General features: G+C 28.1%; 2 protein-coding genes across 2 annotated transcripts; one reads left to right on the forward strand and one right to left on the reverse strand.

The window, feature by feature from the left end:
• Window positions 1–3248: 3248 nt before the first annotated feature.
• On the reverse strand, window positions 3249–4878 carry LOC133670582 (probable receptor-like protein kinase At4g10390). Its single transcript, XM_062091106.1, has 2 exons — window positions 4190–4878; window positions 3249–4097 (listed from the first exon to the last, which is right to left on the reverse strand). The coding sequence occupies exons 1-2, from the start codon at window positions 4812–4814 to the stop codon at window positions 3367–3369; spliced, it is 1356 nt and encodes a 451-aa protein (XP_061947090.1). The 5' UTR covers window positions 4815–4878; the 3' UTR covers window positions 3249–3366.
• A 10997-nt stretch (window positions 4879–15875) lies between these two features.
• Window positions 15876–18122, forward strand: LOC133686816 (L-ascorbate oxidase-like). The gene is made up of 5 exons (XM_062106997.1): window positions 15876–16220; window positions 16342–16434; window positions 16524–16733; window positions 16862–17044; window positions 17138–18122. The coding sequence occupies exons 1-5, from the start codon at window positions 15930–15932 to the stop codon at window positions 18080–18082; spliced, it is 1722 nt and encodes a 573-aa protein (XP_061962981.1). The 5' UTR covers window positions 15876–15929; the 3' UTR covers window positions 18083–18122.
• The last annotated feature ends 1392 nt before the right edge of the window (window positions 18123–19514 follow it).

Here is a 19514-nt window from a genome sequence, read left to right on the forward strand (position 1 = left end):
GAATTTTTTATTACGTCATCAAGTGATATCCTTCTAATTTTTTAAATAAAACACAATTAAAATAAAAATAAAAACTGAATTTTTTTAACTGGGTCGGACCCGACAAAAACATGATTGGAATTACGATCAAATTTCACAAAGCTACATCATCATGCAATATCCTTCTAATTTATGTAGTGTTATTAAATAATATTAAATATTAGTTTTTCGAGTAAAACTTAATTTTTTTAAAAAAAAATTACAATTTCATTACGTATAAAATTCATTCTATAAGAACTATAGTTTTCATGATTTTTTAAACATGCAATAAAATCAGGTAAAATATTATCGGGAATAAAATTGAGATTACAGTATAAGTAAATTTAATTCACCTTAAACTAATTTTTTAAAAAACCAAAAAAAATTATTAGTCACGTTCACATGAACAATTCAAGTGAAATGAATTAACTACACTGGTCTTTCAAAAAAAATTATTCATATGAATAGTGCTACAATGGAGCATGGCTCCACTGTTATGGCTCCACTGTTTTAATTGGAAAATCACCATGCATGCTCCACTGTTACTAAACAGTGGAGCCATGCTGTTTTAATTGGAAAATCACCACAAAAAACAGCAAAATTCTCCAAACTTGTGGCACGACAGCAAAAATTAGTGGGTCCTATCAAGAAAAATTATTTTTTTTTTCTGTTACCAAACACTGGTATATGTGGCTGCGGGTAAACCTTACCCCCAGCCACATTACCAGATAACATCTTAATGACAAGAGGGTTATTTTCGATTCTACACTCATTCATGTTAAAATTTTGTAATTTAATAACCTAATAGAAAATAATACATAAATTATTTGTATAAAGGTTAGAATTGAGATAATAAAAAGAATATAAAGACAACTAGAAAAAATAATTAAAATCTAAAATTAATTAGAAAAATAATTAAAACATAAAATAATATTTTATAAGTCTAATTTGAAAGTTTTTCAGGTTCTACTTATTATTGGCAATCAACCCCTTTATACTTGGATAAAAATTTTATGATCGAATTTAAAAGTGATGCAATAATGAAATAAAAAATTAAGATTTTTTTTTGTATAAGATTACTTTTAACATGTTCAATTTTATTTTTTTGTTTTCGCTAGCTTTTACTTGTTTATCTCATCTATAAATACATTAGCAACACGTTACCCATAAAGATCATATACTCATTCAAAATAAAAACAAAAACAAAAGACATCATATTTTTATATATTTGAAAAGACTACTTTCACCAACAAAGCTAATAGAATTGTGGCAATGGCGGTAATTTAAGTATTTTTCATAAAAATAAAAATATATTAAAATAAAATTATTTTTATTTTAAAAAATTATTTTTAATATCAGTATATCAAAACGATTTAAGAGCATATAATTTTTTTATTTTAAATAAAAAAAATCCTTCAAAATTTAAAAACATGATTGCATTCCCAAATACTCTCGAAATGAATCTTCTCTGGGTCATTTGAACCAGCTTCTTAAAAACATCAATAATCTTCTTGCCAAATATGTGAATCTGGCATAGACTTGAAGTGCTTAAGAAAAAATAGGAAACAATACTGCAGATTGTCCTCCCTGTATTATTTTTCAATATTTGATAATATCATATAAAATAAGTTGAAAAATATTTTTCAATGTTTGATTGTATCATGGAAAATGAGTTGAAAAATAAATTATTAATTTTTTCAAGTTTATTAAAATAACAAGGAACAAATCTTATAAATTAAAAGGTTGAATAAGAATAAAATTGAAAACAAAATCTAATTTTATAAATTATTTCAAGTAAAATAAATAACAATAAAAATAATAGAGATCAAATATAACAGATAAAAAATTAAAAAGATGATGAAATTAAAAAAAATACAATTTCATAAATTATTTCAAATAAAATAAATAACAATCAAAGGAATAAGGACCAAATTTGATAGATAAAAAATTTCAATTAAGAAAATGATAAGAGAAAAATAAATAATAAAAAAGAAATGAGGACCAAAGTTGATATAAAAATAAAATTAAATCAAATTCTAATGGGCTAAATTGAAAAAAAAATATAACAATCAAAAGTTTGAGGACCAAATTTGATACAATCAACAAATAACATGATATTTCTAATTTTTTCACAACTTCTAAAAAGTGTTTTATGTCTAAAATAAAAAGAAAATATTTTTTCTAGAAACCAAACTAAATTTTTTTCAACTAAATTTTTTTTTATTAATTAATATTTCTTATAACAAACAAATATAAAAAATTTCCTCTAAAACAAACGGGTATAAATCATAAGTAAGAGATTAAAAAAATCCCATAGGGTATAGCTTAACTGATTAGACTCTAGGTATGCTTCATAGAAGTTATCCGTTCGAGTCTCACAAATCTCAGAGCGACTGGAGGTTTACATAGTCGTTAACTTCAGGGTTCGTAGCATTAGTTGAAATATACGTAAGCTAACCTGAATACTCAAACTAATTAAAAAAATTAAAAAAATCAAATATCTTCATGGTACAAACGATCTGACAAATAATCAATGAGTCTAAACAATTCCTCGAGGCCTTGGCTCATTATTGTCAACCAACCCCTCTGAAATTAGGTAAGAATTTTATCATCAAATTTGAATGTGATCTTCTCACAGTCAAATTGAAGATTACAAGCTTTTGTTTATAACACTCTTACTCTTAACATGTTCAAATTTTTCTTTGCCAGATTTGACTTGTTTATCTGATCTATAAATACATTAGCGACACGTTACACGTAAAGATTGGTTACTCATTCAAAACAAAAACAAAAGCATCATATTTTTATATATTTGAAAAGACTACTTCCACCAACAAAGCTAATTAAATATAGAATCTTCCCTTTGGTCATCTGGACGAGCTTCTCAAAAACATCAATAATCTTCTTGCCAAATCTGTGGAATCTGGCATGGACTTGAAGTGCTTAAGAAAAGACAGGAAATTACAATAATGCAGATTGCCGGCCGGCCGGCCAGACAAAGATATAATAAAGGGAAGGGGAAAATTATCATTCAGATGCGTGTGCTACTAATTTTTAAACGATTCTGTTCACAGTAGAGAGCAATGGGGGGTCGAATTTAGCACTTTCCTTTCTCTTTTTGTTTTGTTTTTTGCCTTCCATTGTCACTTGAACCAGTAGTCCTTGCAGATAGATGATGTGAAAAATCCTCCTCAAAGACTGACTTGTATGCATGTTACAGATAGATGATGTGAAAAATATTGAAAAAAAAATATATAAAAAAGGTTGTATGTGTATGTCATTTACACCGATTGATACAATCAAATCATCCCTGTAATTCCTAGCAAACAGTTTCTACACCTAATATCATCAATTTGACAAATCTTTTTTCTGTGTGGAGATGAGGGAAATGGAGGCTATATTCTCCTTGATAGTATGCAAGATTTGTGTTGCAGATGGCCTAAGACTTGGAGACTGTCCAAGGCAAAGAGCTGCGAGGGAAAGCATAACCTTGACTTCCTTGACTTCAAAGTCTTCTCCCAATCTTGGATCCACCATTTCTGCCACCTTCATCGCTCTGCATTCATTATCACTGGCAATTATGTCCTTCAAAATGGGTCCCATTATTGATGACAGTAGCTGGCCTTGCTCTCTTTCCTCGCAAAACGCCTCCATTCCTGTCACAAGTTCCAAAATTATGACTCCATAGCTGTACACATCGTTCTTTTTTGATGCTATTCCTGTTCTTAGGTAGTGTGGATCTGTGTAACCCGGAGAGCCCACCATCACTTGCTTCCTATTATTGGAAGTCATTATTGTGGAAGAAAATCCCATCTTTGCAAACCCAAAATCACATAGCTTGCAATTCATTTGCTCGTCGAGTAAAATGTTTGAAGGCTTGATGTCACCGTGTACGATTTGGAGAGGACATTTTTCATGTAGATATTCAAGAGCTTGAGCAAGTTGGTAGGCTATTTCCATTCTATTTCTCCATGAAATCTCTGAACTACTTGATGATTTCTTAATTTCTCTATCCCCACCATGGAGTTTATCTTGCAAGGTTCCATTGGAAACATACTCAAATACCAAAGCACCTTCATCTGGAAATACAACAGAGAGATTTTAGCACACAAGAACTTGGAAAACAACCGAGCAACCAAAAGTTTTATTTCAAGTAAAACCAGACACAAACCTTGAACATCACAGTATCCTAGGAGCTTGACAATGTTGTCATGTTGGAGTTGAAGTAGTATGTCTAGTTCTTGCTTGAAGACTCTATTGAGATAGTCACTTGGGCAGTGAATCTTGATCGCTCCAAGATTGGAATCAGGCAAGTGGCCCAAGTACACCGTGCTAAACCCTCCTGATCCAACAATCTGAGAGAAATTCATTGACAGTTTCTCTATCTCACTCCAGTTGTATTTCCTTACACAACCATGAGTACCATGATCAGAATCCTTTTCCTTTTTAGGATCAAGATCATTAGTCCCATTTGAAGCAGCATCAACCTTCTTGGCAATTCTTTTGTGTCTGAATCTGAGTCCGAGAAAGCAGCCCATGATGATGACAAGCAAGAGAAGAAGCAGTAGAGAAGCAGTGAGAGGTATGGCGAATCTATGGTCAAAGAGAGAGTGGTGGTGTTTTAAAGGAATAGCTGTCGGTGGATGGATAGTAGTACTGGGGGCGGCGGAAACGGTGGGTTGCTGAAGGGAAGCCACGGAGAAGGTGAGAAGAGACAATAAGAAAATACTTGAAGGGATGGGCCAACAGCACCAAAACCTGCAGACAAATAGATCTTTGGTTGGAGCAGGTCTCATACTGCCAGAACTCACAGAAACATCATCTCTTGTGCACTAGTCTTAGATTTGTGTATGGCAAGTGAGGGCTTATATGGAGTCAGAATCTGACAGCCTTCTTTAAAAAAAATATACTTGGAAATTAAATAATTATTCAAGACCATGATTAACTTATTAGCATTGGTTGTTTCCTTGTCAAGCTAAATTTTGTCCTATTTTTTAAAAGTGAAACAAGGGCTTCATCTCTATTAGCAAATATTGGTCAAAAGACATGCTACATGACTTAATGATTGTTTGAAAAACAAAAGGTAATTCTTGTAATATACAAGTTATAGAGAAAAGATTTGTGATCTTTAATATCACATTAAAAGTTAATAAATTATACCCACTTTAATTTATATTTAACTATTAATTACTTTTATTTTTATTTAATTTCGAGCATGTTTGGTATCGTGTAATTAATGTTTTGATATATAAAAAATAAAAACAATTGACAAAGGGAGGATAAACTTCCATTGCTTTTATGTTTCACATGAATTTATTTTAAAATTATTATAAAAACAAATTTACTTTTATATATTTATACATATCTTTCAAACCAAAAATGCTTTTATTTTTTTTATTTTTGTCTTTTTTATTCCTAGTCATTATCTAAACACAATCTTTGTCTTCGTTCGACTACATGGGTATTTCTTATATTAAAAAAATGGATTAAAAAAAGAAAAGCAGCTCTCAAACCTTTCAATTACCTTATAGGTTTCAATTTGATCTCCCATCTACCAAAAGTTCAATTTCACTGCTAATTACAGTTGCAAGAACTTGTACCTAATTAATCTGTTCACATCAGATGCATAAGAAAGTAAAAGTAAAGTTAAAAACACTCAAATCTCCAAATCAGTATTAACAGCGAGGGGAAAAAAAACAATGTCAAATAACGCCACTCTATATATGAAATGATAACCAATGAATTGGTTTAGCAGTTAAAATATTTTTATATCTTTATAAAAATAAAAATATAAGTTTGAATTTTAAAAAATTTATTTATTAGAAAGGACAATCATAAATCCCGAACGATACAAACATCATCATTTAAAAAGATATGAAAATACTTGAATATAAAAAAAATATAAATCGATAGGTTTTGTTTTGTTTGAAAGGGAATATCATGAACATTACTCCTATGTGCATTTTGATTCCAGGAAGGCTGACATTACATCAATTATTTTTATTATTATTATATATAATAAATTTATTATTGAAATAATTTTTTGAATGAATTTTTGTAATTTTAAATAATAATATGGTAAAATAAGACATATTTATCATCTTTGTTTATTCTATCCTGAAACAATAATTAAAAGCTGCCTAATTTTCTTTTGTAAACTCCATTTACTGCGTGGATATTATGCTATGTAAAATTATATATGGAAATAATTAAAAAAGAAAAAGAAAAGAGAATTGTAGATACAAAGGAAGGCAAAAGAGAGACATGGAGAAGAATTATACTATAAAAAATGCAAAAAAAAAGAAGATTAATTTAAAAACACGAGTAATATTTCTGTAACAAAATACACAACACTCGTGGGAGGATTTGAACGCAAGAAACCAAGACAGCAATATTTTAATCGTGAAAGGCATGAGAAAGGAAGATGGCTGCGTGCTAACAGCAACACGCAATTACTCATTATTAAAGTAGAAAGAACACAAAAAAGATTGATTCTTTAAATCCAATTATCTGAAAATAAAAAATAAAATAAAATAAAATTGGCAAGTCAAATTTAGGTTGCCGGTTCTTTTCATTGCCATGCTTTGAATTCAAGAAGGCAATCAATCATTCACTCGGAATTAAATATGATACCAGGCCGGCATTTTATCATCCACAAATTTGGACCTTAACCTTGAGTAAAGTGAAGTGTTTCCAGTAGCTTTGTTGTATTTTTAGGTTTTTTTTAAGCATTTTTAATTTGAAAAAATATTAAATTAATATTTTTTATATTTTTTATGGTTTTAACGTATTTAAATTTTATTTTAATATATATTTTTTAAAAAAAATTATTTAAAAAAGCATAACAACCACCATCTTAAAGCAATCGTTCACTGGAAATTAAATATAATAATATGCCAGCATTTTGTAGTCCACAAGAATATTTCGACCTTGACCTGTATTAATTCAGTTTAAAATTGTATTAGCGGTAGCAGTTTAAAATAATTTTTATTTAAAAATATATTAAAATAATTTTTTTATTTTTTTAAATTATTATTGATACCATCCCATCAAAATTATATAAATATATATATAAAATTATTTTAAAAAAAATTCAGTAACACAGTTTTGACGGCATTCCAGAACACATTAGATTTATTCTTTCCCTAGGAGGTTCTAATACACTGTAGGTGATAAGATGGTACGTTAAATGTCATTGTTGGGATTAATGGTTGATTAGTTGTCAATTTGCAAGTCACTGTTTTATTGATGTTATTAGCATGCAATTACGCATGGCTTTTAATTAATGCTTGTTAAGCTAAATGAGCTTGAATTTTCAATATGGGAACAGTGATCGATCAATTTCATTGTTTTAATGAGAGTCCTCCTCAAGTTTTTCTCTGAAATAATTATTTATATATATATATATATATATGTTTTTTTGTTTTTTTTTTCTTATGAAAATCCTTGAAGGAAGAGTCGGTAGAAAAATTAAATTAAATTAAATTTTATAACATGGTGAATGATTGCAAGTAATATTGGTGATAATTGGTGCACATGGTACTTTTTTATCACTCTTAATTAGCATAGATTAGCGGGTGATGATATCATTGAAATTTACATCAATTTTATGAAACATAATTATTTCCCCCACCGATTAATAATTAACTCGGATAATTTTTTTTAGGTGAACTAGAAACTTTCTTTTGCTTTTCAAATGCATTTGGCATGAAGTAGATTTAGATAATGAGAAAAAAAACACGTGAGAATTATCGTTTTTGAGGATGCAAAATTCAGTTTTGATATAGTAAAAAAATATTAAAGGATTAATGATTATGGGTAATGTTAACCTTACCCAAATTCTCTTATTGAATTCATTTTTTTAGAATTTTAAATTAAATAAGAATATTAGTACTACACGATCTAGATTGGACCCGAAACTTGAATCAATCTAGGTTGAAAAAAAAATGAAGAAATAAATTAACAAATATTGATCCGTGGTTTGTTAAATTTTGTTTTTTAAAATAAATTTTAATTAAAAAATATTATTTAAGTTTTTTTAAAAAATAAAATTATATTAATTAATCGAGTTAATCTTTTCAATTCATGATTTGAGTCTTGTAGTCTATTGATATATTCAAATTAGGTTTAAAAATTACACCTTAATGTGAAAATGATTTCTAACTCCATTACTCTTTTATGAAACACATTATTATTATTATTATTATTATTATTATTATTATTTTATGTTTCTTTGTAGTCAAATCATTCCTCTTTCAAGTAAAAGGATCGTTTAATTTTAAAATTTGTTTGAGAATATGATTACAATTATTTTTTAAAAAAAATTAAAATATTTAAAAAATATTATTTACATCGCGTTTCTAAACAAATTTTTATCACCACACTTCCATGTCTCTTTGTTTTTATCAATTAGAGTTTCTACCGAATATTCTTGTTGCTATTCCATCTAATCAACAAAGTTTATAAAGTAATAGGCATGTGTTTAAAGGGATTAAAGGAAAAAAGAATTATGGAGATGGAAGTCGGATCATTTTAGAATAAATCTAGTGGTCATTATCATATCAACCCACTAAACTTGACAATTAAACAACTTAAACTTTTTATTAATGGGGTATTAATTGATGATGTAACATTGATATCAATCATCATCCTCAGCGAATAAAATTAAATAAGATTTTTGAATCCATATCGTGGTCATTATCATGCATATCAACTCACTAACCTTGACAATTAAACAAAATAAAATTTATAATTGAGTATTATTAATTGATGATGTAACATTGATATCAATCATCATTACCAACAAATAAAATAAAATAAAATACAACAAAGATGTAAAATCATATAAATATATGATAAATCTTTTGATGCGAAAGCAATGTGAATAAATGTCAAGGCGTTTATAATTCGACGGGTGTTTTTGTTTTTATTCTCTAAAAAGGTTCTGGGTTTCGCATCTTTTCTTTGAAAAAAATAAATAATGGCATAGCTGTAATAATACATAACTTCTTAATTATTTATTTCTATCTCTATCAAGAATTCATGTGATGAATTATTTCTCTACAAGAATTCCTGTGGTGGGAAAAACAATTATTTATTTATTTATTAATTTTTTAATGTAAACACACGTGTTCAACATTTGCTACTGAATATATATATATAATTTTAACTTTAGTATTGGAGGTAGTATTTATATGAACAAATAAATAACTATAATATTATATGATTTTTATTATTAGACAAAAGAGGAATAATACATGAAAGTAGCAAAGAAAAATCCCAATTCTTATAACGCAATATGTCAATTTATTCATGTAACTCGCCGCACATATTTTCTTTTCAACAATATTAAAAATTTAAAATTTAAATAAGAAAAAAATGTTTGTTAATTAAGTAGGAGTTGTTGGTAAATCAATGGTGTTTGTGATTGTGGTGCATGATATTTTTTTAAATAACTTTTCACTTAAAAATATATTAGAATTATTCTTTTAAAAAAATTATTTTATTTTTAACATCAACATATTAAAACAATAAAAAAACTAAATAAATATTAATTTAGAATTTTTTAAGATAATTTTTAAAAAAAAAACACTTAAAAGCATAAGAAGAGAAACTATGTCAACCTTCCAAAAGCCTGAATAATTTCAAAGGGGGAAAAGAAAAAGGAAAAGAACAAAAAAAAAGGAAAAGGAAAAAAAAGAAAAGCAAAAGAGCTAGGGAATTTCCAATACTTTAACCTGTTCTTTTGGCTCTTTCCTGCTGGTTTGACTTTTGTGTTGAGCATCAAGAGGCAGAGAGATTTATTTCTCTAAATTGCAGCCATGCCATCCGTGTCATGAATCTCTTACCAAATCCTAGGCAACTATTAATCAATATATATATATATATATATATATATATATATATATTAATTTGTGTGAATACATCATAACCCGCATATTCCATTTTTATTCTAATCTAGTTTCAATCAATCACAATAAACAATCACTAAATTCAATTTATAGTTATTAAATGATAGAGATTGGATGAGATAATCTAAGTTAATAATTTAAAATAGTTTCATTTAATTTATTTATTTTTACAATTAATAGGTTTTTAGCTAAATCTTTCGAGTTATGGTTGAATTCGATTTTTTTACTAAATAAATTTTTTTTTATTATTAAATTCAACACGGGTTATGTCTCAGATTAATTGATAACCTTATTATATAAAATGACTTCCTAATGGCTGTGAGGGCGATTGACCATCTACACCAAATCGCTAGGCTTTCATTGTCTTCCCGTATGCCAAAACAAGAGAAGAGACTATGTTTTGGGTTTTTTTTTTAATATATATATTTTTTTCTATGGAAAATAAGAATCAATTAGAACAGGAAACGTGCTCCATGCATGCATATTCCCGAGAATTCAACCTGCCGAGATTGAAGAAACACAAAGAAACAAGATGAAGGACAAGCACTCACGGCCAATATAAATTAAGCACCTTAAATCAACATGAATTCAATGGTTTCTCAATAAAGATATTCAAAACATAAGAGTTGTTACTATACGAGTATTCTATGGAGACTTTTTTTTGTAAATTGTTGTGTTATATACTAATTCGAGTGTTTTTTGAGATGTTTTAACCGGAGTTTTTTTTAAAATTGATTTTTTTTTAGTGTTTTTGAATCGTTTTTATATACCATACCGGTATCAGAAGTATTTTAAAAAATCAAATATTCTTTTTATTCTTTAATGGAGGTTTGAAAGGATATAATATTATGCCAAATGACTCTTGTGTAGCTAATGTAAGATTGATTGAAGTTGTTAAGTTGATGTGGATATTCTTCAAATATGTGGTGGGCTTCAATATAAATTGGCCCAAACATTTCATTTTTTTGCCACCTCTTTGGGTTATGAGGAATGCCAATTGGACCAATTGAGGGCCCATAAACTCCCATTAAAAAACATTCATGTTGATTTTTTTAGTGGCTTTTATAATAATAATAAAAAAAATATTTGTCGAACCATAGGCACCTAAGACCAAATCCCTATCCAAACCCAACACCAGTCATGGCCCGAATCTTGAGTACCCTGGATCTAGTCCTGGATGGCCACCGAGCACCCTGACCCATGTCCAAGCTCGTACCTAAACATATCCATGCCTCAACTCTTGAACCTGAGGTGACTCCAAAAATACATGAAGCAAAATGTGTATGCAATAAATGAGAAGGTAAAGTGTGTACCCGTAGGGACAGACACCCAATTGCTTAGTCAACCATTATTGTTTTGAGTTTTCAAATATGATAAAAAAAATGATGAAATATGATAAAAAATATCAAAATTAAATAATTATATTTTCAAAAAAAACCAAACATTATTAAAAAAATAAAAGCATATTGCACCGCATAATTAATACCAAATTAATATGCACATAGTCTTTGATTCATACTTCTTGGAGTGACTAAAATGTAAATAGAAAAACAATAACATCAAATGCCCACATGAGAAGAGAGGACAAGTGTGCAACTATTAAATGAGCGACAAAGACACCACACAATTTGTTTTTGCTTTTGAAACATTTTAAAAATGTATTTGACTTAAAAAAAATAAGTTAATATTTTTTTATATTTTTTTGATAATTTTAATATGTTGATATAAAAACTAAAAATAAAATAAAATTATTTTAATATAATTTTAAATAAAAAAACACTTTTAAAAAGTATATTGCACCGCAATACTAAACACACATAACAAACAGTCAGCTGCTTTCATATTGTTGTCAAGAACTTTTCGGTAATGTTATTAAATTCAGTCAAGCTCAAGTTTTAAAGTAAATTAAATGGGAGAAGACCTAGTGTGATTCAACTGGCTTGACAGGTGCGTCTATGACCGGGTCGACTTAACCAAACCAAGTGCTTTGCTTTTTTATTTTTTAAAAATAAAAATTTCAAAATGATGTTGATTTAACATTTTTTATAAAGATATATATTGAAATGATGATGTTTAAGATTGATCTAGATCAAACCGAGTTAACCCGCCTAACTCATGATCTGTCTTGGTCAGGTTTAATAACTTTGTTTTTTTGAAATATTTTTTTTATTTAATTAAATTATTATAGAAAAAAAAACATTTTCAAGAAAGAAAATAAATAAAATTATTGAAAAAAAAACGTATTTTTTTATCAAAATTAACGTCCTGAATCATTTAATTTTTTTTACAACAAAAAATATTATTTTTATTAGCAGCATAATTCATTGAATAAAAAGCCAAAACAATCAGTAAAAAAAAACTTGGAAAAACTACAATGATTACAAATAAAAAGGAAAAAGTGTATATTTTTAATAAAAAAAACTAATTTTCTTATTCATGCATTTTTTCCAGTTGCTTAGTTGTTTTAAGTTTTCAAAGACTAATGATCCAGTACTATGATTAATTCGATATATATATATGAATTATTATCGACTGAATAAATGGCTTTAAATTTATTTCCGTCTTCCATGTATTTCACGTGGACTAGCACACGTGGTTGTAGTTTTCAATGAGGTATTATTTACTTTCTATATATATATATATATATATATATTAATTGATATTTTTTATATTATTAAATTTTAAATCAGGCTAGAAAAAAAATCAAGTTGAATTACTTTATCAATCAATTTTATTATTATTTTTTTAATTTTATTCTAATAAAATTTTTACTAGTCAATAAAATTACTTTTAAATCGACTAAATCAATCAGATCATTAAAAAACACTCTCATATTGTAATCAGTTTGAAAAACACTTTAGTGTTTGCTTTTAATAATGTTTATAGAAAAAAAACTAATTTTCTTATTCATGCATTTTTTCCACTGTTGATAAAAGCGTGTTTTTTTAACGAGGATCATTTTTTTTAAGCAAACACTCATTATAATTGAGAAAGTAAGATTCAATTAAAAATTTTAAAAAAATCATGAATTAATCATGTCTTCATAACTATGTTAAAAAATAAGTATAATAAATTTCAATCCTGATAAATATAACTCAATTATTAAGATTTTAGATTTGTTTTTTAAAAATTATCAATTTAACATCCATATTAATTAAAAAAAATAACAACAATAAATTTCAAAAGAATAATATAAAACATTTACGATTAAGAAATTAAGAAATATTTTATTCTTCTTCAATATTAATACACAGATTATTTTAAAATTTTTGCATATCAGGCTACTACATAATTAATGAAAACGCAATGGATAACATCATCACAAAAAGTACTAATCTTCTTCAAACAATGACATTTCGTTTTGTTATCAATAGCACTTTTTTGAATAAAACGTAGCGAAAATTAAAATTAAAATTTGTTAAAAATTTCGACCATCATTTAAAATAAGTAGACAAAAAATATAATTCTTAATCTAAACCTCATTCTTATTAATGCAGCTCTTTATTTCTTTAATTATAGAATATTTTTCAATTGTAATCATTCCTTTTTAATAATATTATGATCTCAAAAGTAAATTTAAAAAAAAAATTAAAATAATATCTCAATATTTTCATGTTACTCAAGGAAAAAAGACTAATAAATGTTATAAAACTATATAAACAATCTATTAAAAATCTTAAAAGGAAAAACTTATTTTAATTGATTTGTTTTTTTGCATATTAGGTGCATAATAATTGAAATTTTTTTTTTGAAATTCCCCGAAAACCTATAATTTTATTTAAAAATAATTATAAATTAAAAAATAATTTAAATGTCACGTTGAACATTTTTTTTATAGTGCATTCAATAAAAATTAAAAAAAAAACTGAAAACACACATAGAAAAGGGCTAGTATGCCCAAGCAAAAGAGACGGGCCTGCGTACTTGGCTCAATAGAAGAAGGCTTGCGTGCCTACCCTTCTTCTTCTTCTTCTTCTTTTTTTTTTTATTTATTTTTTAATATATATATATATATATATATATATATATATATATATACACTTTTTTTAAAGAAAAATAAACTTGATGTTTAACTATTTGTCGTGGCAGAGCGTCATTTGCCTGCTTAGATTCTTATTACCAAAGAGGTGACTAAAAGATTGAGTTAGCTTTCTTGGATAGAAAAATTATTTTCAACCGAAATAATTTAGCAATGTATAAAATTAAAAAGAATTATCTTAGTGACCGAAATTAAGAATTCTTCAAAGATAAAAAAGTAAAACATGATACATTTTTAAAATGATACATACTTTGTTTTCAAAGCAAAAATAGCATGCATGCGTAGTAATATGGTGCAATGTACTTTCATAAAAGTATTTTTTTTATTAAAAAATTATTTAAATAATATTTTTTATATATTTTTATATTTTTTATATTATCATATCAAAACTATAAAAAAAACATATAAAAAATATTAATTTAATATTTTTTTCAAGCAAAAAAGTAAAACATGATACATTTTTAAAATGATACATACTTTGTTTTCAAAGCAAAAATAGCATGCATGCGTAGTAATATGGTGCAATGTACTTTTATAAAAGTATTTTTTTTATTAAAAAATTATTTAAATAATATTTTTTATATATTTTTATATTTTTTATATTATCATATCAAAACTATAAAAAAAACATATAAAAAATATTAATTTAATATTTTTTTCAAGCAAAAAATAATTTGAAAAACACTTTAAAAAGCTGATTACACCATATTAAGAGCTTATTTGTTTTTACATTTTAAAAACGGGTTTGAAAAAAAATTATTTTGTTTCTTTGCTTTAAATTAATTTTTTATATATTTTCATATCGTTTTCATGTAGTGGTGTCAAAAATAAATTTAAAAAAACAAAAAAAATTTATTTTAATATATTTTCAAGTAAAAAGTACTTTAAAAAATAACCGCTATCTTCATATCAACTAATAATTAAGCATTAAAAGGAAAACAATATCAAATATGCACAAAGTCTTCGATTTATACTTCTTGGAGTGACTGAAATGTGTAAACTAGAAAACAACAACATAAAAAAAAACAGGTATGGCTACGTAGAAAAAATCAATTTCCACGCAAAACGTGGATGCAATAAATGAGAAGGTAAAGTGTGTAACTATTAAATGAGGGACAGCGACCAATTGCTTAGTTGTTTTAAGTTTTCAAAGACTAATTATCCAGCACTATGATTAATTCGATATATATATATATATATGAAATATTATCGACTGAATAAATGGCTTTAAATTTATTTCAGTCTTCCATGTATTTCACGTAGACTAGCACACGTGGTTGTAGTTTTCAATGAGGTCTTATTTACTTTCTATATATATATATATATTAATTGATATTTTTTATATTATTAAATTTTAAATCAGGTTAGAAAAAAAATCAAGTTGAATTACTTTATCAATCAATTTTATTATTATTTTTTTAATTTTATTCTAATAAAAATTTTACTAGTCAATAAAATTACTTTTAAATCGACTAAATCAATCAGATCATTAAAAAACATTCTCATATTGTAATCCGTTCCATGTAAGAAGTTGACTAATAAAATTCTATTTTTTATTAATTTCTTTTTTTTTAAGTATTTCCTTGAATTTTCTTTATTAGTTGGTTATGTTTTCAACAAGGTTTTAAGGTTGATCCGTATAACCAGATTTAATAATAATATTAAATAGTTTTTTTATGGATTAAATGTTTAAGAAAAAAATGATATAAACCACATCGTTGTGCAGTTATGTAAACTATTTATAATTCTAAAAAGTCCTCAATCTACACCTACCTAACAAGCCCTCTTTTTTTTTTTGGTGTGTGTTGTGTTGGCCTGGAAATTCTTGCTATATATATATATATATATATATATATATATATATATATATATTTGTTTTATTGTTCTACACCAGCATTGAAGTAAGAAAGTGATCTTGCTCTCAAGTTGATGAAGCTATCAAAAGCAAGAAAGACCAAGGCATGGCTAGGCTCTCACACAGCATAGCGATTCTTACTAAGTTGCAGGTTTCATGCATCTTCATTTTATTAACAACTGTAATTCCAAATGTGGAGGCTAGAACCCACAATCTCACATGGAAGGTGACCTACGACTACAAGTATCTTGACTGCTTCAAGAAGCTAGCTATTGCCATTAATGGACAGACTCCTGGGCCTCGTATAAATGCAACAAGAGGCGATACCATTATCGTTACTGTTCTTAACAATTTGTTGATGGAAAATGTTGCCATCCACTGGCACGGAATCCGGCAGGTAGCTTGCTAGCTAGCTAGCTAGAGCCTCAACTTTTTTTTGCAATATTGTTTTAGTTTCTTAATTTATTTCCAAGTCACAATAAATACACTACAAAATCTAAATACTGGCATGCGTGCAGCTTGGTAATGGATGGAATGATGGAACGGATTCAGTCAATCAATGTGCAGCAATGCCAGGGGGGTACTTCACATACCAATTTGTTGTTGACCAGGTAATATTAATTTCTGATTATTTGAATTACAACATGATATTTTATGTATATAAACATAATTAATTCCTTTATTTATCATGTAATTTTAGGCAGGCACCTACATGTACCATTCGCATTATGGAATGCAAAAATCATCTGGGCTCTATGGATTGATTACTGTAAATCCTCTCCTTGGAGAAGAAACGCCCTACCACTACGAAGATCGGGAAATTGTCCTTAGTGATTGGTACCATGACTCTGCTTATGAACATGCCGTTAAATTGTCTTCAAAACCATATGTCTGGATTGGAGAGCCTCAGGTTAGAAAATGAAACCTGACAATCAGTCATTGGTTTTTTTTTTTTTTTTGAGAAAAAAAACAACTGGAATGATCCGGTCTGACCTCTTAACTAACTCATTCGGTTTAATTTGTTGTGTTTCTTGTCAGTCCCTTCTGATTAATGGAAGAGGGAGGTACCAGTGTGAGCTTCTCGGTGTCTCGAACCGTGATCAATGTAATGGCAGTAGTCCAGAATGTACTCCAGATGTGGTGAAAGTAAAGCCTGAGCAAACCTATCGATTTAGGATTGCTTCTTTGACTTCCCTCTCGGCTCTTAGTTTCCAAATAGAGGTAATTATTCTTCAATAAAGAAAAAAAAAGTGGAGTCTGTATGATCTTAGCGTGTACAAGACCTAATATTCTGTAAGAAATTCTGCTATGCAGGGTCATAAAATGACTGTTGTTGAGACTGATGGGGTGCATGTGGTTCCATTTGTTACTGATAACTTGTACATTTACTCTGGTGAGACATACTCCGTCTTGGTCACTACCGATCAAAATCATACGAGGAATTATGGGATTAGCATAAATGTGATTGCTCGAAAGCCTGAAACTCCGAATGGATTTGCCATTTTAAACTATGAACCTAACCCCCTCGATGCTCAGCCTCTACCGCAGCCACCACCTGGCCCTCTTTGGAACGATACAGATTCGCAAAGAAACCAAAGTCTTGCCATAAAAGGTCTCCAAGGTTATGTTCCGGCTCCGCCGAGGACAGCAGATAAAGTACTTCACCTTTTGAACACGCAGAACACCGTCAATGGCTACAAAGTTTGGGCAGTAAATAATGTCTCACATGCTCTCCCAGATACACCTTACCTTGTTGCACTCAAGTTAAATATACCAGATGTCTTTGATCCAACTCCAGCCCCAGAAGACTACGACCATAGCTATGATATCTATGAGATTCCTGAAAACACAAATGCTACAACTAGCACATCCATTTACAGGTTGCCATTCAATAAAACAGTGGATATTATACTGCAGAATGCAAAAAGTATGGGAGGTGATAGTGAGACACATCCTTGGCATCTCCATGGACATAATTTTTGGGTCTTAGGATTTGGGAAGGATAAGTTCAATCCATCAACGGCTTCCTTGAACCTGGAAAACCCAATCATGAAGAACACAGTGCCACTTTTTCCTTATGGATGGACTGCCTTGAGGTTCCGAACTGATAATCCAGGAATATGGCTTTTCCATTGCCATATTGAGGCTCATTTCTACCTAGGCATGTTAGTGTTGTTTGAGTCAGGATCAGATATGGTTACAAAGCCACCACAGCAAAATATGGGCTGTGGAAAAACCAAAAACTACATCAACCCTTAAGGCATTTGCTTGAGGGTGACAAATCCTCTACCTGCATATGTATCAGTAGTTTTTGTGCTTTCCCAGCTATGGGGTTTTAATTTCCATGCCAATAAATAAATAAACGAGCAGTGTAAGCTTGTTTTCGAGTGTACACTAACAAAATTATCCATGCATTTCTGTGGACAATGCGAGAAATCTCCTTGGAATTAAAAAAATAAATTAAATATGAGGTCTAATTAAATTCAGTCAAGTAAAACATTTAGGGATGCTTACCTAAAACACTTTCCAAGAAAATATATTGTCAAGAAAATTCATAAAATATTTTTATATCTATCAACTCAAAATTCATATTTTTGTAATACTAAATAAATAACAAAATTTATAAAAATCACCATTAGAAAAATGAAAAACATCGATGTTTCGGTATTTGAGTTGCCAACAAAATCTCCAATAAAAATCTGTCATTAACAAGTTGCTCCTCAGAAATTGCAGGTAAATCTTGTTTTATGTTTTTTAATATTTACTCAAGTCCATAGAATTCTCTCTTTACTTTTACTCCGTCATGTATAACATCCTCTCCGCTAAAATGAATGAATAAAATCAGTTGTATTCCAAATGCTTAAGATTTTCCCTTCACAAGTACCCATGTTCAAACCAATTGTTATTGGCACAACATCCATGTAGCTTGCTCTGTTGCAGACCTGTGGTTGAGTTGTTGAGCAACAAGTAAAGTTCTAAATCTATCACAAACTACATTGATCTATTTCTTTTACATTTCTTTTTATTCAGTTTGGGCTTTAAGTATGAGAATCCAAGGAAGAAAACCGTAGACTCAAATGAGATAGAAACAAAATGATTGATTAAAGTAACTTGTAAAAAAAGGGTGTTGTCCTACCATTCTCACGGGAGGCGATGTCGCAGCGACACTTTCCAAGTTCATTTTGGATAAATTTTAGTTGGTTGCATAATATTATGATTATTAAAAATTCTAGTTGATTTTTAAAAATTCTAAGCAAAAAATTGATTTTGTAAAAAAACGGTATTAATACTCCTAGTATGTCTTACATGAGATAAATTGCATTAATTTTCTCTATTTGCTATAGTCTGATGATGTTTCTATTTCTATTTCTTTATTTACTTCATGATTTTTATATTTATTTTATATTAAGTTATTCTGATCTCATGACCTGAAAATAATGCTTAATGGGTTAACCCGAGTTAACTCGAGTAGTTTTTTTTAATTGAATTGTTTTTTAATTTTATCATTTAATGTTAGATCGGTTAGAAATTGAGTTTTATAATTGACATGATCAAAGAGTTGATATCTTCTCCTAAATGTAGGAGTGTCAAAGTAATAAATAACTCAGCAAGACTGGGATCGAACCACATGGAGGTTAACTGTATAAATAATAATAATAATAATGAGTTAAAGAGAATTTAGAGATGTAAG

This window comes from Populus nigra, chromosome 1, assembly GCF_951802175.1.
Source record: "Populus nigra chromosome 1, ddPopNigr1.1, whole genome shotgun sequence".
NCBI classification, from domain to species: Eukaryota; Viridiplantae; Streptophyta; class Magnoliopsida; order Malpighiales; family Salicaceae; genus Populus; species Populus nigra.